General features: G+C 35.3%; 2 protein-coding genes across 4 annotated transcripts; both read left to right on the plus strand.

Moving 5' to 3' along the window:
• Positions 1-3,061: 3,061 nt before the first annotated feature.
• Positions 3,062-6,680, plus strand: LOC132555544 (BTB/POZ domain-containing protein 6-like). 2 transcript variants are annotated; one of them, XM_060219894.1, is made up of 3 exons: positions 3,062-3,135; positions 3,411-3,713; positions 4,658-6,680. In XM_060219894.1, the coding sequence occupies exons 2-3, from the start codon at positions 3,445-3,447 to the stop codon at positions 5,670-5,672; spliced, it is 1,284 nt and encodes a 427-aa protein (XP_060075877.1). In that variant the 5' UTR covers positions 3,062-3,135; positions 3,411-3,444; the 3' UTR covers positions 5,673-6,680. The 2 variants fall into 2 exon arrangements, with proteins under 2 accessions (XP_060075877.1, XP_060075875.1); XM_060219892.1 differs by having other exon boundaries at positions 3,071-3,131.
• Positions 6,681-10,668: 3,988 nt separating this feature from the next.
• On the plus strand, positions 10,669-20,182 carry LOC132555543 (BTB/POZ domain-containing protein 3-like). 2 transcript variants are annotated; one of them, XM_060219891.1, is made up of 5 exons: positions 10,669-10,689; positions 11,698-11,772; positions 11,920-12,193; positions 17,483-17,885; positions 17,997-20,182. In XM_060219891.1, the coding sequence occupies exons 3-5, from the start codon at positions 11,925-11,927 to the stop codon at positions 18,495-18,497; spliced, it is 1,173 nt and encodes a 390-aa protein (XP_060075874.1). In that variant the 5' UTR covers positions 10,669-10,689; positions 11,698-11,772; positions 11,920-11,924; the 3' UTR covers positions 18,498-20,182. The 2 variants fall into 2 exon arrangements, with proteins under 2 accessions (XP_060075874.1, XP_060075873.1); XM_060219890.1 differs by having other exon boundaries at positions 17,483-20,182.
• Positions 20,183-27,265: the final 7,083 nt, after the last annotated feature.

The raw sequence follows: 27,265 nt of genomic DNA on the forward strand, positions 1-27,265 counted from the left end.
AGTTGATTCTAGACAAGACATCGAGTATAATGGTGAATATTCTAAAGTAACAGTAACCATTAATCCATACAGAACAAGCTGCAAAATCAACGTTTTGTATCTGGTAAGTGATTTAGGATTAATTAAAGGAAATTGAAAGAGAACTCTGTAATCTGAAATCGAAATGGACTGATTGTGGGAGCTGGCTAGTCAATACCTTATTCTCCTAGGTCTAGGTATGCAGTTCATGAGTGAGTTTATCCTCCTCATTGGGATGTTGGCTCATTCTTTCAAGAGGTATGCTCTCAGTTCGGCCAGAGTAAAAGGGGGAGGCTGGCGTCGTCTATCCAGCTAGTCCCACAAGTGCTCAATAGGGGATAGGTCGGGGCTGTATGGCGGCCAGTCCAGTGGGTGGATATTGCTGTGAGAAAGTCGCGACAGATCCTCCCCACACCAAAGTCGATCTACCCTAAACTTATCCATCTCTAAAAAACTACACGGCAATCGGCGAAACGATCTCCACCACGTCGGTATACACGACGTCGACAACCTGCTCAAAACAGGGTAAACCGGGACTCATCAAGAAACAAGACCCGCTTCCACGGCCTCAGTGGGATATTCCGGGCCACCCAAGCCATACGACGCTGGTGACAAACAGCAGTAAGGGGCAGACCTACAAACGGTTGACGTGCCCGCAGACCAACTTACCGCAATCGTTTCCTTAAGTTTTTGCATGGATAGGACTGTTTTGAGTACCTATGGTATGAAGGCCAGAGTTAGTGGCAATAAGGTGCCGACTGCGCAAATGCGTGAGACTAAACCTGTCCTAACGTTGTGACGTCATGCGCGGACGCCCAGACCTAGGTCTTTCATCAACATGCCCAGTTTTCCTTAGACGTCTAACAAGACGTTCTATAGTGCAAATATGGACACCAGAATGTCTGGCAACCTGTATTTGCCTTTGACCTTGTATAATCATCACATTGGCCTGATACCTCTGAACTTCCGTCAGCCGTGCCATTGTTTAATGCTATCAGAAATTAATCAAAATATCGGAAAATGATGTGTCTCTATGAAGACTATCAGTAGTGTCACTTAATATCACACACGAGATATTCCCGTTTCGTGCTTTCCCTTGAAGACATCGTCCAGCAATACACTGATGCAACATTCGATACAGAACCACGTGCACTGTAACATAGAGAGTTGTTTTTGAACCACGCGTTCGCAAGATATTGTAAATAATGTCAACCAGCATTTCATTATGCCTGGAGTTTATATATATATATCACATACAATATGCCTGTGTTTATAAAGAATGATTTGTAATATCAGAAAGTAATGGAGATATTTCTCGCAGTATCATTGTTAATTTTTATTCACGGTCCATAGCAAGAATATATTTATAACGTAATATATGCAACTTATGTTCATCTCTAGGTAATGTTTGGTAACAATAAGATATATGAATAAATAAGCAAACTAATTTATAAAAAAACTAAATAGCAATTACTAAACAAGAACGGACAATAAGAAAAATTCGATGTGTACAACTTTAAACTTTATTTCAGACTTTGTTTAGCGTATTGTATTTGGATAAGTGCAACTTTCCTTCTGGATTCTGACAATTTATGTAACGATCCAAATTACAATTACTGCATGTGTTTTAATTCAATAAACCCTTATATGTTCTTCGGACAGTCTGTGGAAATGTCAACAATATCTGATCAGAAAAATGCTTCCCACGAAAATCAGGAAAATACAGATTAACAGCCATTTAGTAGTGATTTCATTTCTGAAATTGACAAAACATTCCCATCTACATTTCCATATATTTCCGGAAAATACTTGGATATTTTATACAACATGACAACAGGTCCGGTACAATTATAAAGAGTTATAACTATAATAATTATTTTTTGAAAGACAGCAGATTCACACAACCATGTAGAAATAATAAGTAAAGATAACAGATCCACACAACCATGTAGAAATAATTAGTAAAGATAACAGATCCACACAACCATGTAGAAATAATTAGTAAAGATAACAGATCCACACAACCATGTAGAAATAATTAGTAAAGATAACAGATCCACACAACCATGTAGAAATAATTAGTAAAGATAACAGATTCACACAACCATGTAGAAATAATTAGTAAAGATAACAGATCCACACAACCATGTAGAAATAAGTAGTAAAGATAACAGATTCACACAACCATGTAGAAATAATTAGTAAAGATAACAGATCCACACAACCATGTAGAAATAAGTAGTAAAGATAACAGATTTACACAACCATGTAGAAATAAGTAGTAAAGATAACAGATTTACTCAACCATGTAGAAATAAGTAGTAAAGATAACAGATTCACACAACCATGTAGAAATAAGTAGTAAAGATAACAGATTTACTCAACCATGTAGAAATAATTAGTAAAGATAACAGATTCACACAACCATGTAGAAATAAGTAGTAAAGATAACAGATTTACACAACCATGTAGAAATAATTAGTAAAGATAACAGATTCACACAACCATGTAGAAATAAGTAGTAAAGATAACAGATTCACACAACCATGTAGAAATTGAAATTGCTACAATTTTACAATTCCATGATAAACCATTTGCTATAATTACTTATTATCGTGGGATTGTAAAATTGTGGAAATTTCGTTTTTGTTATCTAAATATCAGAAAAGAAACCTATAACAGCAAAATAAGTACCTGCTTATTCAGTCTAAAGAAAGCCATCAGTTATATAATATATTCCCACTTGCAACTTTATTTACTATTGTGGTAGTTTCCTGTCCAATCATTTTCTCTGTATTTATCGACTGTCTTATCTTGCCTTCCTATGTAACCTAGTGTCAGACATATCCAATTAAGATATTCTAGAGACTGGGACTAGTCTATGAATTTATGTACATGGGCTGTACCAAAATTAACTGTCTATATGTCAAATTCCGTAAAAGCGCTTTGCCGTCTTGCACTTGAATGTTAGAATTCCGGAAAACGTATCGTTGACCATGAAAGGTAGACACGCTTGAACGAGGTCAATCTACTTTCGTTTTGTTTTAATCGGGATTTCCGTTTTGTTATGGGTTTTTCCTAATTTACTCTTATCAAAGAAGACAAATCGATGGGTCGGTAAGATAACGGTTTGTTTCTTAACTGTCATAAAATACCATGTTTACTTTTTAATTTATGTATCAAACAATGTGCAGTCATGTTTCAATGAGAATGTATACATGCACTGCTGAGATGGATCAGAGCCTTTATTTTGTATACATATGTAACGTTTCCGTGTTCTAAGGCGCTTCTAAATTGCCAGCACATTTGAAATATACGTGCATTTCTTGTTTCTTAATCAATGTCTTATTGGCTGCAATTACACGTATATATACAAATATATGTTATTGCAGATGTAGATTGTCTTTGTGCATCTGAGGATTGATAATGGCTGAACGAAATATTGAGCAAGGAAACTGGAGGGATGGAAAGACACTGATACAGTGTAACCGCTACATCCTGGAGCAGGAAGTTGGATGTGATATTCATTTTATAGTCGGACCACAAGACAATAAAAAAAGTATCGGAGCTCACAAATCCATATTGATGGCTAGAAGTGATGTATTTTTTGCCATGTTTGAGGGAACCATGGCCGAGGCAGATAGTTTAATTACCGTTCCTGACATTGATCCAGTTACTTTTAAGAAAATGTTGTTGTAAGTGTTATTGGCATGTTTTTTTTACCTTAAATTGATTTTATGAACAAGAGAGGAATCCATCTCATGTTTTATATAAAAAACCTCAAACTCAAATCAACTTCATCAGTCAAGCAATGTTAGATATTTGTGTATGATGTAAAATGGACAAGAGATAGAAAACAAAGCAATCTAATTCTGATGCCAGCAGAACTTTTAAGTGAACATCAAACAGGCTTGTGTGTTTACCCAAATTTTTCGTTGGAATCTATATATGATCCAGTCAGTAACTGAGTCTTGGACCCCTAATGTGTTATGTTAGACATTGTTAACGTATATTGAGCTGGCAGGCCTGTATTTTTCTTCTTTTTTTTTAATATCTATATGTATTTATGGGAACAAATTTGCATCTGTTTATGCAGTGATTTAAGTAAAAGCCAATATTTCCAGGAATATGTATTAGGAGTTATGACCATAATAGCCAGGTATTATGGGTGAATTCTGATTGTTACTGGAATAGAATATATCCCTCCATCGAAAGAAGAAATCTTTAGATGTGTTTTGTTAAATTGTAAACCCCCGGAAACATTAATATCAGCAGGGATATTTTCACCAATTCTGCCTGTCCAAACTGACCTTAGGAAAGATATTGTGATGCTGAAAGCAGTTTTAAAAGTCATGAGAAAGAGTTCCAAAGATCTAGAAGTACAAAACAGCCAGAGAAAAGTTAGGAATTAGCCATATTGTGCAGTGGTCTCTTTAATCTTCTAAGTTTGTAACTACATTATTTGTCAATATTGTACGATTGCATTACTGACAAATGGAAAATGTTCACTCTGCATCGTACATACACAAAAATGGGAAGATGTTGTGGAGGGGGAGGGGTGACGACGAATCAAGATTTCAAAACAACTTTTTTAATTTGGACGATATGAATTTGATATGAATCATTATATTTTTAACAGGTACATTTACTGTGATGACACAAGAGTAGACTTGATCGAGGCATTTTCACTTCTGTATGCTGCACAGAAATACAATATACAGGGCCTGGTGACTCGGTGTGACCAGCGAATGCGGGCAGGAATCAACGTCGAGAATGTATGCCATATTCTATTGAATACCAATATGTTTCAACAAGAAGAAACTAAACAACTCTGTCTGCAGTTCATATATCCACATGCAATGGAAGTCTTTTCATCTGAAAGTTTCATGGAAATGTCAGAAGAATGTCTGATTGAGATACTCCAGCAACACAAAGTCAATATGCAGGAGGAAAGTATATTTGAGGCAGTTGTGAAATGGGCTGAGGAAAAAATCAAGAGACAAAATTTGGAAGTCAACGGTGAAAACACTCGCAGAATGCTGGACAATATCCTCCCATATATTCGCTTTGCAAGAATGGACGTTTCTTATTTCTCAGATAAAGTCTCTCATAAAGGTATAATGTCTCCATCAGAACTTGTGAAACATTTCCAATTTTTGACCACAAACAAGGCTGATCATCCAGACCCTCAGAGAGAAAGGAGGCTTGTATTTGAAAGATTTAAATGCGTCGTGAGTGGGAAGGGTTATTTTCGTGGAAATAGCGATGCAATTTCCTTCATCATCTCAGAAGATGCAAAGTTACATGAAGTGTTGATCTATGGAAGCTGCCAAAATGTAGCTTTATATAAAATAAAGCTGAAAATTCTGGAAGACCATGATTCAAAATTATACGAGAGACATTTTGATTTGAGGAGTAATGGCGCGACCAAAACATATCCAGTAGAGATTGTGCCTCCTGTTTTGGTGAGAAGAGAAATCTGCTACTCAATAGTGATGGAAATGGTTGGCCCAGCCAGCTACTGCGGACAGGGTGGAGAAATAAAACTAACCAAGGGAGGGGTGACCATTACATTCATTCCAAATGAAGAAGGACTGAATGGCACAAATGTCAAAAATGGACAGTTCCATGGCATAGTATTGGAACAAATATAGATTCAATATACCCGTGCCTTGATATGTGTTTGTACCATAATGCCTGACAATCAAATTCTACATTATAATGTTTTGGTAGATGCTAGTAGTGTAATATACCAGGGGTTATTTTCCATAGGCTGCACTGACAGCACAAAATTGATTGTAACATTATAATATGGATGCCGATATTACATCACCGTTGCCTCATTTTTTTTTTTTTTTTTTAATTCTTAAAAGCCTGTCAAAAAGTCAATTTTATCAGTTATTTGCTAAATTGTCTGAAATATGTTTTAGTGAAGGATTTTCAGAAAATGAAATAAAAGCTCATATCGGATTCCATATGTATCAACCCAAAGAAATCAAAAGGGATTATGTATATAGTGTGGCAACAGTAACAGTACATATCTGATATATCAGTAGTATATTATTCACGGCTCCTAGCTACAGTTTACCGATACTGTACATTCTACATTTCCATAGTAACATGTAACTAACTGACTAATTATATATAAAGACTTATTCAGGGCCATTACGTAGATTGTGGTATGATGTTAATAGTTGAGGGCAAGTGTTGCTATGTCAGAAAAGGTTCACATAGATATTGCCCATTATTTTATTTACCCATATTAAAACCTGTTTTGTGTTATTACATCTCTATCATTTCCCAGTCAATTTATTGATTTGAACAATATTCACTTCCCTGTCGTACATGTATATATCGCATTCGAATTCTGTACGGCAGCTGTATATTGCTAACCAGCAAAGAGATAAGTATTCGGATAAAAGTATACATCTTGATTTAATTCAGCAATTGTGAAACTTCTTCTCATCAGTTTTGATGTAAGTAAGGAGGGGTCTGATGCGGTTACGGTATGTCACCCTACAACATACATGTATTGTATTGATGTGTTTGGGACGGAATATCAATATAAACGGAAGTAATGGAATCAATTTCAATTCCCCAAACTGTGTTATGATTAACTTATGATTTAATAATATTGATAATAATACATTTTGAAAAACTGATCCGTATTCCCATTTTTTATCCTATTACACAGTCTGAAAACGAACACCACGACCTGATGGAACCACACACCGCCTTCCATATTACAATGTTGATTGAAAAAACGCTCCAAAGAACGTAATTCTCGTGTGTTGATGCGTTTTGTTGATAATTTTTGTATAATGCACTAATCCCCGTCGAAATAATGTTTTGAGTCTGGTTTTAATAACACCTCAACCCTAATAGATAAGAAATCTGTATTTGGAAGAGTTCACCTAGGCAGAAGTCTCAGGTATTCGGAAACATTCGACGGCTAAACCGCATTCTCGAGTTTTGAAATTACTATCAGAGTTCGGTAAATTCAGTTTGGATTTTAATTGTCATAGGAATTTTATGGGAATTTTTGTATCGCGATTTTTTTCAATGTTATTCTTCATTTGCTGTGGAAAACGAATATACAATGTACACCGTTAGTTCACATATATAAATTTATATTGGCAAATTCACAAGAGGTAAATCTTCTGTTTATTTTTGTTTTAAAGGGTTTTTTAAATCCTCCCACAGCCAGGGTCATATGAGGACAGATGACAAATGGTACAACGATAAAACAGAAATTAAAGCACGGAAGAAAGAGCAGACAGAAAATGATATTAAAACATAAAATGATAGGTGTTGCCATGTTGAGAGCAAATCTAACTTGTAGCTGCATCAAGTCAATGTCCCCTGACTAGAATTCTAAATTCTGCATGGGGCGGGGCTTTTAACCACATCATACTCTCATACAATGTACTACAGTAGACACTGTTCTCAGGCTCCCTCATGCCCCCTGATGCCCCTCGATGTCCCCTGAACATAAGACATTGGAGAAATCATACCTGAACTACAAGGGGACCCCACAAGGGTTTACGCCATTCAGACTGTCAGACTTCTAAGATGTCACTACATTGTATGTGGTCTCATAATAACATACTATATGTCACGTGTGTCTGTCATTGTAGTTGTCATTATGATGTAGGTTGTGACAATTCTTTTCTAAGGAATTTAGGGTCGTCCAGTGGACTTCTGATTGTACGAAAGACGCACTGAGGACAGAAATTAAGAATTACATGCAGTGTAGTCACATTATAGACTTGATTTTATCACATAACTATTTCATCCTTCTATGACTCCTCGATGGTGCTAGGGACCTAACTTATAAAATGGCGAGGCGATTTTTACCCAAATCCTTATATTTTGAACCACACCACTATTCAAATTTATCAAAACGTGACATCTAGGTACGTGTATGCAAACCTCGGCGACTGAAAGTCCAATTGCAGTGTCTACTACACCTGGCTATTTAAACTTTTTTTGCGAAAACATTGCTACATTTGTGTACATGTATGTAGTCGGTTATTTTAAATATGAATAGCTCTCGATGGGTTGATATAATTCGTTGCTTTGAATTAAATGGGAAACAACATGCATGCAAATGACTCTAGTCACATAGATGACTTCATGAAACCAATATATGAAATACACCAAAGGGAGGACGTTGGGCTTGTCTTTATCTTAAAATGATTTTTAAACGTCAATATTTGCAAATTTGACAACATATTTGAAGTAGTTATCTAGATAGGCAACCTGGATTTCACCCGATAGATGCGGTCTACCTTTCTGTCTATTGCAATAGTGAGCAACACGGAACAAATAAATTAGTTTTTCATTTGCAGGTAATCGGAATATCTAGAAAAGTATATTTACTTAATATCCCTTTTACTTTCTGTGAAATTCTTTATCACCGCAAAAATATTATTATCATTTATTTATTGTCATTATTACTTTTTGTGTTGGGCGGGGGGAGGTATAGTGTCAGATGAGGGGTGCAGACTTTGATACTATGAAGATCGTTGAATTTTTTGCGATGCTAGCATCATTATTCATTAATACACATCTGAAAACAATCCTTAACATACTGGCCACATGGTTGTCATGTCTCCTTTTCTTGGTATATGTTTGTGTATCCAACACTAAAGAAAAGAAAATGTTCAATTTCTGGAGGGAACTATTTTAGTTATAAGATTTCACATTGTCACTTCATCATGTACAGATGTAACGCAACGGTAGCACAATGGATCGGACACCAGTTATACATACTCAACAGAAAAAGAAAAAAGTTTCCCCCTGCAGTACACCTTAGCTGTAAGGAAATGATGGAATATTTGGTCAGGTATTACATCAAGCATGATCTCCCTTCTCGACAAACTACCCTAAAAGCAGCCAATCATGACAATGTCATTGTCTGACTTTGTCAGCTTCTTTAGTCCAAATCACCCGGCTTGATACAGCCATGCTAGATTTGTTCAAACGAATAATTTCAGCGGACACTCCAAGTTAAGCCACATTAATTTTCCACGTTGGCATTTTGATTTCACCATTGACGAGATGCCACGCTTAACGCAAATTCAAAGGGGTAGAGCAGACCTATTAGTGCCGAAACTGTCAGGAACTGCTTGTGTGTAGAGAGAACCATTGCCCGCCGACCTTTTGTCGGGTCACCTCTGACCCAACGGAGGCGGCAAGTGCGTATTGACTGGATGTGCAGACATGGTCCGAACAGGGTTGGGATGCGTCGGTTGAGACGTATCGTGTTCACCGGAGAGTCTAGATTCTGTCTGTATCGCTCAGACGGAAGAAAAAAAATATAATGTAGACGCCGACGCATGCGTGGGTGAACGCAATAGATTCGGCGGGGCTTCTGTAACGGTTTGGGGAGGCATCTCACCCTTTATGGTCCTGGGCTCCAACTTCAATGCCGTGCGATACAGAGACCAGATCCTCCAATCACATGTCCTTCCACTTCTCAGAAATCATAACCAAATTTTCCAGCAAGACAATGCTCGACCGCATGTTGCCAGGGTCTGTTGTGATTTTCTCATGGCAAACAATGTTCAGCCTCTGGAATGGCCCCCATATAGCCCCGACATGTCTCCCACTCGGATTATCTGTCGGATGAGCTGGACAGGCGTATTAGGAAACGTCAAAAAAAAAAAACAACAACAACAACAACTAACCGCATCCAGTTGATCGCATTATTAACACCAGAATGGAACACGTTCCCGTAAGGGGGTTAATGTTCTCATGAATCCAATACATAGGAGGATCCATGCAGGGATTCGTGCAAGAGGTGCCCACACCAGGTACTGAAATGTCATTTTGTTTTTCTTGGGTATCCCACTTTGAGTAACTACTGACGACACGTGTGACCTCACACAGACTTTTCTTCTACAGTATTGTAAAGAGTAGATTTGTTCCGTCACATGGATGATTTTTTTTTATAAAAATTCCCGGAAATGTCATAGGCTATCGATTGCATCATTTAATTGTGCGTTTCTTTTTATGTTGAGCATACATATATGGAATAAATGCATGGAAATATGCATGTGCTGTGTATCTAAAATAAGTTTTACCATCTAACTTTCCTCCGTTAAAAGGTTAAGCGTATGAAATCAGGTCATGTAATACGTGTAGACCGAGAGTACTCGTTGACATATGGTGTCTTGTGGTGTTAGAGTGTGTCTAGATGTGGGACAAAAAAAGAATTGTCTAAGAGAAGCGTACCTGGTGAATCGTTTATATTAAACTGTTCAGAGAAATAAGTGTTAAATGTTTTAATTTACATTTACCATGTAGCACAGTAACTTGGCACGAACGCCCGGCGTATATATGGACCGTGGATCGGGTACTTTGGTCTCTTCAGTCTGGTCAATAGACCCGCTGCATTATCATCCTTCAGATTTTCAATTTATATTGATTCTGTCATGTAATCATTTTTTATTGTTTTATCTATGTGTTGATTTGTTTATTTTATTTAATTGTATTTTTCTGATAATTTTTATTCCTAATTATGTCATCATAATCGACAAAATGTAGTATTAATCTCGCTCAACCAGACCCTTAAGATCAAGCTCTAGGGCCTGTGGAGTAATCAAGAAGCTGAGTGAGCAAGACTATTTTACTTTCGTTTCTGCGACACGGTCCCACACAGGACAGGTAAGAATATTAAGTTTACTTTGCTGTATTTTCATTGTTTACAAATAAATATGTCGGATAATATCATTAGGTAGCTCGCAGATAATACAATTTAGCTGAATAGCTAAACAATGCTGAGCAAACACAGTAGATTTACAACCATTATAAATACTGTACATGTAGAGTAATACTAATGATAAATTTATTTAGGATAAAGACGTACAGATTTGTATACAAAACATGAATATATGACACATATAACATGTTATACATAATCATGAATAAGTTGTTTGCATTTTTAATCTGTGGTAGTAGTTTGTCTCAAATGAAAAAACCATTATAGAGGTCTGGAATGTAGAGTGCATGTGTGTTCATGATCAAAGGGTGATTGTCTGCTTCTTGTTCACGTGCAATGTACAACGCATGTATAATGTAGATGTGTTTGTATCTATATAACTTACATTATAATTTAGATGTATCATTAGAAAATAAAAGTTTCTGTTATCAGAATTTATAAGTTAATTCATACATGTATATTGAATGTATATGGAGAGTCACCAACAAAAAAAAAAGTGCTTTGTTAAAAGATGGAAGTTCCACACCTATAACATTAAGGAACTCAACATTAATTCGTGAAATATGTCTTTCGCTTTTAAATCATAGGAATTATAACCTGGTGAATATTGTTTATACCTTTGGATGTATATACATAGATAAGTAGATCTATATACCATATACCTGTGTTTACATATCTGGTATATGTTAACATGAAATATCGACAACACAAAATGTTAACTAACATTTTTGAGCCTGTTGGCTCTTGTCTCTTCAAGTGATTTTCTTTGTTACTATCTTATTTACAATACTATGACATAATAAACAATGTACATGTATATACAGATGGATATTTATGTGTTAGCACACTTTTGTTCTCAGAATAAAGTTTTTTATCTTTTCAATTTGACTTTGATTTTTCAATTTGATTTGAAGTAAAATAGCTTTCTTAAACACAGCTGTCTATTTTTCCAGATTGGTGCAGGTTAAGACATTGTAGAGGAATGAGCAACTTTTAAGAAAGCGAAAGGTCTTACAGGACAGTTACAGGTAATGTCCCAATACTGGCTTAATTAAACATTAAAATACTCAAAGAACAATGAATGTCATCACAACTATATTCTATCATGACTTAGTTGCCTGGCTAAGGAAGAATTTTTTTTTTTTCCTAGATTCACTAATTTTTATATACTTCAGGCAGAATGGCCGAAGGAAGAGGTACAGCTCAGGATTGGAGAGATGATAAATCTGTGGTTGAGTGTCATCGCTACATCCTGGAACATGAACTTGCATGTGATATTCATTTCAAAGTGGGTCCACCAGAAAATGAACAACAGTTTGGAGCTCACAAATCCCTGCTGATGGCTAGAAGTAATGAATTCTTTACTATGTTTGAGGAACATGGGACTGAGCCAAACGGCTTGATAGCAGTACCAGATATTGATGCCATGACCTTCAAATTGATGTTATTGTAAGTTTGTTGACCTATTGTTTATTTTCAATGATTGTGAAAATTGTCAACTCCTCCGCCAAAATTTCTAGATTCATGTAATCATATGATACTTAAAAAATTGCTCCTAAGTTGGTCAGGGTGTAAAGTTTGTAAGAGTATACTTTGAAGGGCTGACCAGATTTTGATGAAACTTGGTTGGTACACTTGTATTCTTAATCCCTTGCCCAAGTTCATTTAATGCCAAATTCTGCTCATTTTTAAAGAGGTAATCACTTTATGGGAATGCTTACTTTATATCATCTTATGCATGAAAAATAAGATTGTTAGGAACTTGTTTTGTAGATATAATACCTTAATTCCTTGTTAAAGTTTGATTATTAGCAGATTCTATGCATATTTTATGAGACGGCTGTGACCTGATTGGCTGATATCTTTCGGCACTTTAACTGAATGCTTTCCACATGTTATCTTTTAAAGGAACGAGTGAATCATGATGAAACTTCCTTGGTAGACTTTTTACCTTAACCCCTTGTGCAAGTTTGGTTTTCGTCAAATTCTGCACATATTAATGGGGCTGCTGTGACCTGATTGGCTGATATCTTTCAGCACCCTTACTGAAGGCTTTCTACATGTTATCTTTTGAAGGAACAAATGAATTTTGCAGTGACTTGCTCGGTAAACTTATTACATAATCTCCTCACTCATGTTCGGTCAACCGTGAATTCCATGTATATTTAATCATGGTGCTCTTATCTGACTTCCTGATTTTTAAACAGTCTTGAGAATCACTTTCCACACTTTTTTCACAGGAATGATCAAATTTTTTATGAGACTTGCTTAGCAGACGAAGTATCTTAACCACTCTCTTAAGTTTGATTATGAACTAATTCCGTAGATATATAATGAGGCAGCTGTGACCGGAATGGCTGATTGCTTTGCACAGGATATCTTCCTAAGTAATGATAGGAGACCTTTAAAAGACTATAAACATATCTCTTACCAATTCAGAAGTTTAGACACCACAAAATCATGGAAGAAGAATGAGAATAATAATAAGAAGAAACAGAAAAAGAACAAAAGATCTTTTCATCAGTTGGTAAAAAGCCCAAATAAACCTGTGATAGTGAATCTCCAATATGTTTTTAGAAGTCTAATGTTGGAAGTGATGTTGCACGATCACCAGTTATGATTTGTTTTACTGATAGTAACTTTCTTGCAATTTTACATATCTGACTATTAGATGCTGTATTGTACTTTTTTAATGTGTATAAACCATTTCCGTCTTTTGTCATACTTGAGCGGTAATAGAATTGATTGATCCAGCATCACTGAAATTAAGTGACAAATATTCTATCATAACCATTGGGTAAAAGAAGGGAATATGAAGGTATGATAAGCTGATTTTGATATGCTGTTATTATATTTATCACTTTCAACGTAACTTTAAACTGAGCATAAACAATAAAATGGTTTCAATACTATGATTTTCCTTGTCCCTCAATTTAAATGTATATGTTTTACAAATGAACATGGGCAGGGCATCTTGATGACTGTCCTTGTTTTCATTAGATTTTGTTTATTACATGTCAGAAAATTTTCTTGTTTCAGTGTAACATACAATGGCAATTAGTATAAACTGAGACACTGGCAAAGCCTGTGAGAGCTACTGAATGTATATAATATAAGAGGACAGAAACAGGATGAATAGGAAAACATGATCAGTATCAAAATACAATATGTAGTATTAAATCCTTACCAAACCTGATAACATTACTAAACCATTTTCATTTGTACTGTTGGTAACCAGTCCATACATCAGGAAGATTGATGTACTACAGTGAATTGACTGCACACAAGCAATAATTGATAAGTGTAATGTATATTCATTGACTGAATTGATATCAAATAACATTTATCTGATCTGTGTGTTCTACAGGTATGTTACAGTCATGTAAATGTAAAATTTCAGCATTAGTCTTAATTTTGTGATTTTCATTCTGAGAATGTTATGATTAAATTTTTTTGTGCTAATTGCAGTATATTGTTTCTTGGTAGAAATTTTCGTATAACAGGATATTTTTGCGCTGGTGTAGTTGTTGCAAAAAAGTCCAAAATGTATTTCTTGTAGTTTTACACATTTAATTTGTTGGGATTTCATTGTCTCAGGAATATTAAATACTTTTAATACTTCAGACTGGACAAAGTTTACATACCATTGTAAATTCTATCATCAACTTGATATCTAACTGACCAGTGATACTAGATATCTAACTGACTAGTGATACAAGATATCTAACTGACCAGTGATACAAGATATCTAACTGACCAGTGATACTAGATATCTAACTGACCAGTGATACTAGATATCTAACTGACCAGTGTTACTAGATATCTAACTGACCAGTGTTACTAGATATCTAACTGACCAGTGATACAAGATATCTAACTGACCAGTGATACTAGATATCTAACTGACCAGTGATACTAGATATCGAACCGACCAGTGTTACTTTATACCTAACTGACCAGTGTTACTAGATATCTAACTGACCAGTGTTACTATATATCTAACTGACCAGTGATACTAGATATCTAACTGACCAGTGATACAAGATATCTAACTGACCAGTGATACTAGATATCTAACTAACCAGTGATACTAGATGTCTAACTGACCAGTGATACTAGATATCTAACTGACCAGTGATACTAGATGTCTAAACTTACTAGATGTCTAACTGACCAGTGATACTAGATATCTAACTGACCATTGATACTAGATATCTTACTGACCAGTGGTACTAGATATCTAACTGACCAGTGATACTAGATATCTAACTGACCAATGGTACTATATATCTAACTGACCATTGATACTAGATATCTTAACTGACCAGTGATACTAGATATCTTACTGACCAGTGATACTAGATATCTAACTGACCAGTGTTACTAGATATCTAATTGACCAGCGATATCTAACTGACCAGTGTTACTAGATATCTAACTGACCAGTGTTACTTTATATCTAACTGACCAATGGTACTAGATATCTAACTGACAAAGGATACTAGATATCTAACTGACCAGTGATACTAGATATCTTACTGACCAGTGATACTAGATATCTAACTGACCAGTGATACTAGATATCTAACTGACCATTGATACTAGATATCTTACTGACCAGTGATACTAGATATCTAACTGACCAGTGATACTAGATGTCTAACTGACCAGTGATACTAGATATCAAACTGACCAGTGATATCTAACTGACCAGTGGTACTATATATCTAACTGACCAGTGATACTAGATATCTAACTATCTAACTGACCAGTGATACTAGATGTCTAACTGACCAGTGATACTAGATATCTAACTGACCAGTGATACTGACTAGTGATATTAGATATCTAACTGACCAGTGATACTAGATATCTTACTGACCAGTGATACTAGATATCTAACTGACCAGTGATACTAGATATCTAACTGACCATTGATACTAGATATCTTACTGACCAGTGATACTAGATATCTAACTGACCAGTGATACTAGATGTCTAACTGACCAGTGATACTAGATATCAAACTGACCAGTGGTACTATATATCTAACTGACCAGTGATACTAGATATCTAACTGACCAGTGATACTAGATATCTAACTGACCAGTGATACTAGATATCTAACTGACCAGTGATACTGACTAGTGATATTAGATATCTAACTGACCAGTGATACTGACTAGTGATATTAGATATCTAACTGACCAGTGATACTGACTAGTGATATTAGATATCTAACTGACCAGTGATACTGACTAGTGATATTAGATATCTAACTGACCAGTGATACTAGATATCTTACTGACCAGTGATACTAGATATCTAACTGACCATTGATACTAGATATCTTACTGACCAGTGATACTAGATATCTAACTGACCAGTGATACTAGATATCTAACTGACCAGTGATACTAGATATCTAACTGACCAGATATCTAACTGACCAGTGATACTAGATATCTAACTGACCAGTGATACTAGATATCTAACTGACCAGTGATACTAGATATCTAACTGACCAGTGATACTCTAACTAGTGATATTAGATATCTAACTGACCAGTGATACTGACTAGTGATATTAGATATCTAACTGACCAGTGATACTGACTAGTGATATTAGATATCTAACTGACCAGTGATACTGACTAGTGATATTAGATATCTAACTGACCAGTGATACTAGATATCTGACTGACCAGTGATACTAGATATCTAACTGACCAGTGATACTAGATGTCTAACTGACCAGTGATACTAGATATCAAACTGACCAGTGATATCTAACTGACCAGTGGTACTATATATCTAACTGACCAGTGATACTAGATATCTAACTGACCAGTGATACTAGATGTCTAACTGACCAGTGATACTAGATATCTAACTGACCAGTGATACTGACTAGTGATATTAGATATCTAACTGACCAGTGATACTGACTAGTGATATTAGATATCTAACTGACCAGTGATACTGACTAGTGATATTAGATATCTAACTGACCAGTGATACTGACTAGTGATATTAGATATCTAACTGACCAGTGATACTAGATATCTTACTGACCAGTGATACTAGATATCTAACTGACCAGTGATACTAGATATCTAACTGACCAGTGATACTAGATGTCTAACTGACCAGTGATACTAGATATCTGACTGACCAGTGATACTGACTAGTGATATTAGATATCTAACTGACCAGTGATACTAGATATCTAACTGACCAGTGATACTAGATGTCTAACTGACCAGTGATACTAGATATCTAACTGACCAGTGATACTGACTAGTGATATTAGATATCTAACTGACCAGTGATACTGACTAGTGATATTAGATATCTAACTGACCAGTGATACTGACTAGTGATATTAGATATCTAACTGACCAGTGATACTGACTAGTGATATTAGATCTGAGATTTATATACCCACTAGTAGTTATTTACCATAGAAGTATACATTACCCATAAGTGTTCAGGTGCATGTAGGGATGTCAGCTGTAGGTGTATACACACAACTTTACAATGAAAAGAAGAAAACAGGCTAATTTTGCTATTTTATTTTTTTGCATTTTTGAAAGGTTTCCTAAATTCACAGAAAATAATTTACGGTATTGTTGATATACATCTTCATCATAACCTTAAGTTACCGATGATAATGTATCGAATATAATTGTATCAAATTGTGTACATTTACAGTTATATGAATTTTTCTAACCTACAGGTACATTTACTGTGATGATACCATAGTGGATCTGAATGGAGTCTTTCATCTCCTGTATGCAGCCAGGAAGTACAAATTAAAAGGCCTTGTAATGAGTTGCCTGTCACAGATCAAACCTGCAATACAGACTCATAGGTTATGCTGGGTACTGACAAATGCTTGTTTACAGCAAGATGAGGAGGTTAAACAACTGTGTCTGCAGTACATCAATCTCCATTCCTATGTTGTATTTGGTTCAAAAGGATTCCTTGAGCTACAAGAGGATATCATGATAGAGATTCTCAAACAGGACCGAGTCAACATGCAGGAAAAAGACATATTTGAAGCTGTTGTTAAATGGGCCAAGCTAAAATGCAGAACCAATTTGGTTGAAAGTAATGGTGAAAACCTACGCAATATCCTGGTAAATATTTTACCTCATGTTAGATTTGCAAGAATGGAGCCATCATATTTTTCAGTAAAGGTCTCTCATATGAACATATTGACTCAAGAAGAACTTCTGGAAAATTTTCAGTTCCTAACTACCAGTAAGGCAGATCATCCAGATCCACCAAGAGACAGGAGACTCCTTTTTGAGAGGTTCTGCCAGGTAGAGTGTGGTAAAGGTTACTTCCGTGGCAATGCAGATGCCATCTCATTCATGCTGTCAGGAAATGCCAAATTGCATGAGGTGTTGGTCTATGGGAGTTGCCAGTTTGATGCTTTATACAGAATTACGGTGAAAATATTTGAAAATAGAGATCGAACGCTGTGGAATAAAGACATACAGCTTGAAACTGATGGCTACACCAAGGTATACCCAATTGCGATTGAACCCTCAGTGATGATGAGAAAAGAAGTTTGCTATACTTTATTGATGGTAATAGAAGGGCCAGCAAGTTACTATGGAAAAAAGGGTGTGATCCAGAAACAACTGGACGGATTGTCAATTACCTTCATTCCAAACGAAAAAGGTTTGAATGGCACTAACATCAAACAAGGACAATTCAGTGGCTTTGTATTCAAGAAAGTTTAGCGCAGTAAAATGTGACTTTAACATTCAAATAACACAAGAAATACTGGCGGTAACCATTTCCTGACTGATGTGTTTCTGCTGTTATTTGAGAAAAAATTTATTTCCTCTGTTACTGAAGAACCTCAAGGACATCATTTTTCAAAACATGATTATGGATCTCTCAATGTTATCTTGAGAATCTCGTAAAAAATGTGATTAATATTTTCTTCATAGTGACATAGTTTTACACCAATCAGATCCTGGTTTATATAGGAGCTAGGTCAGTTGCTTTATTAATTAAACATGCTTTTATATTTGTACTGAAATTTTAATCAATATAAGATCTCTTCCTGCAAATTTACATGGAAATACAAATCAAAACTTGTACTGATCTGTCTTATATGATGTTGAATATATAATAACTAATGGCTATAAGCCAAAGTTGATATTGTTAGGATAGAAACTGTGATGAGGTGAGAAAATGAGCAGGATATATATAGCAGGATGGATGACAAATAATAATTAGGGCCCCGCATCAGAGATGTGGGTGCCCCATAGTAATCAGGTTGTCCGTCCGTCTGTCGAGCCATCCTGCCATCCGTCCATCTGTCTTTCTTTTTTTTGCTTCTGGCATTTCGCAGAGACAACTGCACGTATCTTTATGAAACTACATATACATACATATCTTTACATTACTGAGTGTCACATACTCATTTCAAATTTCTACAGTGAAAATTTGCAGAGTTATGGCCCTTTGTCACCAAAATTTGTCCGGCCTATAACTTCCCTGTTGTTTGAATGACATTCACCAAACTTGCTATATTTATATATCTTGGCAATGCAGAGTGACACAAACCAATTTCAAGTTTCAACGACAAATATTTGCAGAGTTATTGCCCTTTGTCACCAAAACTTGTTTCTTCTAAGTTCTGTGCACAGCATCGCAAGGTTGTTGAGGGTAATGTAAAAATGCTTACCACTTGACTCTGACAGCTTACAAAGATTGTAACACTCAACTGAAGCTGACTATTAGGGTCAAACACATAGTGGGGCCCTTTCTGACTTGTCAGTGTTCTAGTTGGATGTCTAAGACTCAAACTCCAACTAAAGATGATCTTTAGATGTCCTATTATCCCAATTATGGTCCGTCCTAATGGGAAGACTTTGAGAGAGGTCCAAAATCTTTGTGATCTATATTCAGTAGGTTACAATGTATAGGAACAAAAAGGCAGTAATTACCAGTAAATCCTATGTATGTTTATGTAGCATGTGACCTTGATGTATGTTAAGATCTTGTTTTTGCCAAAGAGCTCATGTACATGTTTGGATGAAGGTTTTGTTGTGGTAAAATGTCAGCTGTAGGTCAACATTTTTTTGGAAGGCCACTCCTCCTGAATGTTTGATATCAACATTAATTGGCCAAAGGAATGAAGACATTATTAAGGAATAATATACCCTCATGATGGCAGAGGGTATAGCAAAGTTTGGAGTCCAACTCATGCTTTTCCTGTTCAGCTTACCCAAAGGTTGGAAACCCTTTTTAAGTCTGCCATGGTATATAATATGACTCTTCAAATTATTGTATCGCATTTCTTTTTGACTTGACTGAAAGCATCCTTCACAAAATGTCTAGATTGAAATAGTGGTACACTTCTAAAAACTATTTTTAGTATGAAGTAGGGAAAGGTTTTAAATTGCATACTTGCATTTAAAAGGGATTCATGTCATATCAAGGACAGACTTGCTTCTTTGATAATGGCTAAAGGATTTTCATATATCATATAATGTATGTGGGATACATTAGTAATGGTTGTATTGGAGCGAGGGGAATAGTATGTTTCTGGTTCTCAAGATCAGGTCTATGTTGGAGATGAACCATACAGTCCATACTTTAGCTGTTAGAAAATATGTTACTGTAAAACAAAGGCTATTGAGCCAAATGCAAAATGTAAACAGAAGCATTTCAAATATCATTTAAATATCAATCTGTTTCAGATACTCAAAATAGCCCAGTTCATTCATGTAAATAAAACACCAGTCATTTCCACAAAGTAGTCCCAGTAACCATGGTTAGCCATGGGTACATGTAGCCATGATTTAAATGATTCACCAATGTCTTTGACAAATATCTAAAAATGACACATGACCATATAGATATTACCATGGTAACATCATGTTTAATTCATTTTAAGATTCATTAAGCTTGATCATAGAAGTTGATCACCAGTCAAATGTACAAGTCATGTAGGTAATCACTGTAAACTATATGGTAAAGTTTGACAACTTCTATGTACATTTAGGTTAATGACTATATCTAGACTATACAGATGTAGTCAATGATTGTATCTAGACTATACAGATGTAGTCAATGATTGTATCTAGACTATACAGATGTAGTCAATGATTGTATCTAGACTATACAGATGTAGTCAATGGTTGTATCTAGACTATACAGATGTAGTCAATGGTTGTATCTAGACTATACAGATGTAGTCAATGACTATATCTAGACTATACAGATGTAGTCAATGATTGTATCTAGACTATACAGATGTAGTCAATGGTTGTATCTAGACTATACAGATGTAGTCAATGATTGTATCTAGACTATACAGATGTAGTCAATGATTGTATCTAGACTATACAGATGTAGTCAATGACTATATCTAGACTATACAGATGTAGTCAATGACTATATCTAGACTATACAGATGTAGTCAATGACTATATCTAGACTATACAGATGTAGTCAATGATTGTATCTAGACTATACAGATGTAGTCAATGGTTGTATCTAGACTATACAGATGTAGTCAATGATTGTATCTAGACTATACAGATGTAGTCAATGATTGTATCTAGACTATACAGATGTAGTCAATGGTTGTATCTAGACTATACAGATGTAGTCAATGACTATATCTAGACTATACAGATGTACTATAGAGATGTAGTCAATGATTGTATCTAGACTATACAGATGTAGTCAATGACTATATCAATGACTATATAGACTATACAGATGTAGTCATATGACTATATCTAGACTACACAGATGTAGTCAATGACTATATCTAGACTATACAGATGTAGTCAATGGTTGTATCTAGTCTATACAGATGTAGTCAATGATTGTATCTAGACTATACGGATGTAGTCAATGATTAAGATTATCACCTATCATCAATGTGCACAGAAATGCTCAATCACACAATTGTATGCCTTTGCAAAACGATATCACTTATCACTATACACACTTACAAAAAATAAATCTAACACCATGTGATGTATGGATTGGAATGTTAGGAGAGCCTACATCAACCACGATAACAAGCGGAAAACTGTGCACACCGATTAAAATCAGTAGTTGTGATAACAGTTACCCTGCCAGCAATATCAATAATGAGACCACACTAGTCCTATTGGTGAAGGCGTCTGGATAGTCCTTATCACTAGCCCTTCACCTCTGGGTCACAGGATCAAGGCCTTTATAGGGCAGTCACCAAGGACTGGCCACAGGTCAGTGGTTTTTCTGTGGTAACTCTGTCTTTCCTCCACCACCCACACCCAACACATCCTTAAATGACCCTGGCTGTTAATTATAGGACATACATTTAAAGCACCAATAAGCTAATATCACCAATTTATCTAAGTTATTAGAAAATAGCATACACTATAATATGTACACCATATATACATATACATAAGACATTGTAGTTTCATGTCATTGTGCAGTGCAAATGTCCTTGTTTAATGGTAACGTTTTTCCCTAGATAGATGTTTGATACAGAATTAAGGTAAACATGTTAGAAAATGTTAAGTGATCATGGAAAAAGAAGTTGGTTACACATTATTGATGTTAATCTGAAGTTGGCAGTTCTTAAGTTACTGTGATAATATGATTTATTTGCTGAAAGTCATGTACAGTAAAAGTTCCCTTTTAATATTTATTTTACATATTTGCTGTTTGTCTGTAGTACGCTATGGTGCTTTGCATCTTGCGCCTTTGTTTTATGTTAATGTTAATTTATGCAAACCTGATATGTATTGGAAATATTGAGAAACATAACAACAATAAGGATGATATTATCAAGATATCTACATATTATTTTATTGTGTTGTAGATGAACTTCCATTTGTTTATTCCATGATTCTTTGATTTACATATGTCAGCAATCATACAATGCACTTTCCTTTAAATAAAGCTTTCTAAGTAACAGAAAGGATTTTACTGGAATACTCCTATTCTGACACTATTTGATATATCATTTGCTTGCATTGCATTTGTGTTTCTGTGCTACATTTTGTAACAGTGTGACAGTGTAGTATATTTCTGTGTTGACAGTGTAGTAAATTCTGTGTTGGCAATCTAGTGAAATTTTCTGTGTTGACAGTGTTGTAAATTCTGTGTTGGCAATCTAGTGAAATTTTCTGTGTTGACAGTGTTGTAAATTCTGTGTTGGCAATCTAGTGAAATTTTCTGTGCTGAAGTGTAGTATATTTCTGTGTTGACAGTGTAGTAAATTCTGTGTTGGCAATCTAGTGAAATTTTCTGTGTTGACAGTGTTGTAAATTCTGTGTTGGCAATCTAGTGAAATTTTCTGTGCTGAAGTGTAGTATATTTCTGTGTTGACAGTGTAGTAAATTCTGTGTTGGCAATCTAGTGAAATTTTCTGTGTTGACAGTGTTGTAAATTCTGTGTAGGCAGTGTAGTAAATTCTGTGTTGGCAATCTAGTGAAATTTTCTGTGCTGAAGTGTAGTATATTTCTGTGTTGACAGTGTAGTAAATTCTGTGTTGGTAATCTAGTGAAATTTTCTGTGTTGACAGTGTAGTAAATTCTGTGTTGGCAATCTAGTGAAATTTTCTGTGTTGACAGTGTTGTAAATTCTGTGTTGGCAATCTAGTGAAATTTTCTGTGTTGACAGTGTTGTAAATTCTGTGTTGGCAATCTAGTGAAATTTTCTGTGCTGAAGTGTAGTATATTTCTGTGTTGACAGTGTAGTAAATTCTGTGTTGGCAATCTAGTGAAATTTTCTGTGCTGAAGTGTAGTATATTTCTGTGTTGACAGTGTAGTAAATTCTGTGTTGGCAATCTAGTGAAATTTTCTGTGTTGACAGTGTTGTAAATTCTGTGTTGGCAATCTAGTGAAATTTTCTGTGCTGAAGTGTAGTATATTTCTGTGTTGACAGTGTAGTAAATTCTGTGTTGGCAATCTAGTGAAATTTTCTGTGCTGAAGTGTAGTATATTTCTGTGTTGACAGTGTAGTAAATTCTGTGTTGGCAATCTAGTGAAATTTTCTGTGTTGACAGTGTTGTAAATTCTGTGTTGGCAATCTAGTGAAATTTTCTGTGCTGAAGTGTAGTATATTTCTGTGTTGACAGTGTAGTAAATTCTGTGTTAGCAATCTAGTGAAATTTTCTGTGTTGACAGTGTTGTAAATTCTGTGTTGGCAATCTAGTGAAATTTTCTGTGCTGAAGTGTAGTATATTTCTGTGTTGACAGTGTAGTAAATTCTGTGTTGGCAATCTAGTGAAATTTTCTGTGTTGACAGTGTTGTAAATTCTGTGTAGGCAGTGTAGTAAATTCTGTGTTGGCAATCTAGTGAAATTTTCTGTGCTGAAGTGTAGTATATTTCTGTGTTGACAGTGTAGTAAATTCTGTGTTGGCAATCTAGTGAAATTTTCTGTGTTGACAGTGTTGTAAATTCTGTGTAGGCAGTGTAGTAAATTCTGTGTTGGCAATCTAGTGAAATTTTCTGTGCTGAAGTGTAGTATATTTCTGTGTTGACAGTGTAGTAAATTCTGTGTTGGCAATCTAGTGAAATTTTCTGTGTTGACAGTGTTGTAAATTCTGTGTTGGCAATCTAGTGAAATTTTCTGTGCTGAAGTGTAGTATATTTCTGTGTTGACAGTGTAGTAAATTCTGTGTTGGCAATCTAGTGAAATTTTCTGTGCTGAAGTGTAGTATATTTCTGTGTTGACAGTGTAGTAAATTCTATGTTGGCAATCTAGTGAAATTTTCTGTGTTGACAGTGTTGTAAATTCTGTGTTGGCAATCTAGTGAAATTTTCTGTGCTGAAGTGTAGTATATTTCTGTGTTGACAGTGTAGTAAATTCTGTGTTGACAATCTAGTGAAATTTTCTGTGTTGACAGTGTTGTAAATTCTGTGTTGGCAGTGTAGTAAATTCTGTGTTGGCAGTGTAGTAAATTCTGTGTTGGCAGTGTAGTAAATTCTGTGTTGGCAGTGTAGTAAATTCTGTGTTGGCAATCTAGTGAATTTTTCTGTGCTGAAGTGTAGTATATTTCTGTGTTGACAGTGTAGTAAATTCTGTGTTGGCAATCTAGTGAAATTTTCTGTGCTGAAGTGTAGTATATTTCTGTGTTGACAGTGTAGTAAATTCTGTGTTGGCAGTGTAGTAAATTCTGTGTTGGCAATCTAGTGAATTTTTCTGTGCTGAAGTGTAGTATATTTCTGTGTTGACAGTGTAGTAAATTCTGTGTTGGCAATCTAGTGAAATTTTCTGTGCTGAAGTGTAGTATATTTCTGTGTTGACAGTGTAGTAAATTCTGTGTTGGCAATCTAGTGAAATTTTCTGTGCTGAAGTGTAGTATATTTCTGTGTTGACAGTGTAGTAAATTCTGTGTTAGCAATCTAGTGAAATTTTCTGTGTTGACAGTGTTGTAAATTCTGTGTTGGCAATCTAGTGAAATTTTCTGTGCTGAAGTGTAGTATATTTCTGTGTTGACAGTGTAGTAAATTCTGTGTTGGCAATCTAGTGAAATTTTCTGTGTTGACAGTGTTGTAAATTCTGTGTAGGCAGTGTAGTAAATTCTGTGTTGGCAATCTAGTGAAATTTTCTGTGCTGAAGTGTAGTATATTTCTGTGTTGACAGTGTAGTAAATTCTGTGTTGGTAATCTAGTGAAATTTTCTGTGTTGACAGTGTTGTAAATTCTGTGTTGGCAATCTAGTGAAATTTTCTGTGCTGAAGTGTAGTATATTTCTGTGTTGACAGTGTAGTAAATTCTGTGTTGACAGTCTAGTGAAATTTTCTGTGCTGCCAGTTTAGTATAATTCTGTGTTAACACTTTGTGTTATTTCTGTGTTAACAGTGTAGCGTAATTCTGTGGTGATACTGCCATATAATTCTGTGTTGATACTACAATATAATTCTGTGTTGATACTACAATATAATTCTGTGTTGATACTACAATATAATTCTGTGGTGATACTGCAATATAATTCTGTGGTGATACTGTGGTGATACTGCTATATAATTCTGTGTTGATACTACAATATAATTCTGTGTTGATACTACAATATAATTCTGTGTTGATACTACAATATAATTCTGTGTTGATACTACAATATAATTCTGTGGTGATACTACAATATAATTCTGTGGTGATACTACAATATAATTCTGTGTTGATACTGCAATATAATTCTGTGTTGATACTGCAATATAATTCTGTGCTAACACTTCAATTTTCGTGATGGCTCTTACATAACTTTTCTGAAACTTATATTTCTGCACCAAAATTGTATTACATTTCTGTGCTGGCAGTGTAGTCTACTTTTCTGCTGATACAATGCTTTATTTATATATTACCATTACTTTATTTATGTACTACCATTGCTTTATTTATGTACTACCATTGCTTTATTTATGTACTACCATTGCTTTATTTATGTACTACCATTGCTTTATTTATGTACTACCATTGCTTTATTTATGTACTACCATTGCTTTATTTATGTACTACCATTGCTTTATTTATGTACTACCATTGCTTTATTTATGTACTACCATTGCTTTATCTATGTACTACCATTGCTTTATTTATATACTACCATTGCTTTATTTATGTACTGCCATTGCTTTATTTATGTACTACCATCTGTTTCTCCTGAAAGAATCAATGGCTATTGCCTAAATTTGGCCTCCAGCGTTTTTGATATATGTTCTGAAATTCTAAAAATGAGGAGGTGTACATTAGTTTTGACTCTCATTTGTAATATATATTTGCAGGCTTATATTTCCATGGCTGAGTAGCTCTGATCTGCTGTAGTGTATCTTTAGCAGAGTTATATATCATTTGGGGTTATAACTGTTTAATGCTGTCTTTTATTTGTTAGATTTCCAGATGCTTTCCTTTATAGAAAAATATATACTCAACAAAAAAAGAAAGGTAAACATGTTTCCTTGGCGAATACCTGTAAATGAGTGAAAACAAAATGACGTTTGTGCAATATTAGGAAATGGTAATGTTTTACATTACAAAATCCAAGGGGGTTACCAAAATTATTCAAGCGTGAAAGTCTGTATTAGCGAAAGAGCTGCACGAGGTTTTCTGCGACTAACTTGTATCTTCGCTTGAATTTCATAAACATTCAAACTGACAACTGTTCCTTAGATCCTTAGGACTTAGAAATCACCGAATCTTGCTATCTATCAACTTTATCATTATGCCCCGGCTGACACAAGTACAGAGAGAAAGGGCTGTAGGCATGATCCAGGCTGGGGAGTCTCGCCGTCGAGTTGCACGGCATTTTGGTTGCAATGTTAAGACAATTTGCCAGTTGGTAAGTCGTTTAAACCAAACTGGGTCAACATCCGATCGTCCCCGAAGCTGCCGACCCCGTAAAACGACAGCCAGGGATGACCGTCGTATACGATTGATACACTTGCCCAATTGATTCGTAACCGCAGTAGAGACTACAAGGACATTGTTTGGGCGTCGTGTGTCTCCCCAAACAGTCCGCAACAGGTTGAGGGCCTACCA

This window comes from Ylistrum balloti, unplaced genomic scaffold (assembly GCF_031769215.1).
Source record: "Ylistrum balloti isolate Yb309-2 unplaced genomic scaffold, AGI_CSIRO_Ybal_v1 Utg370504, whole genome shotgun sequence".
NCBI lineage: Eukaryota > Metazoa > Mollusca > Bivalvia > Pectinida > Pectinidae > Ylistrum > Ylistrum balloti.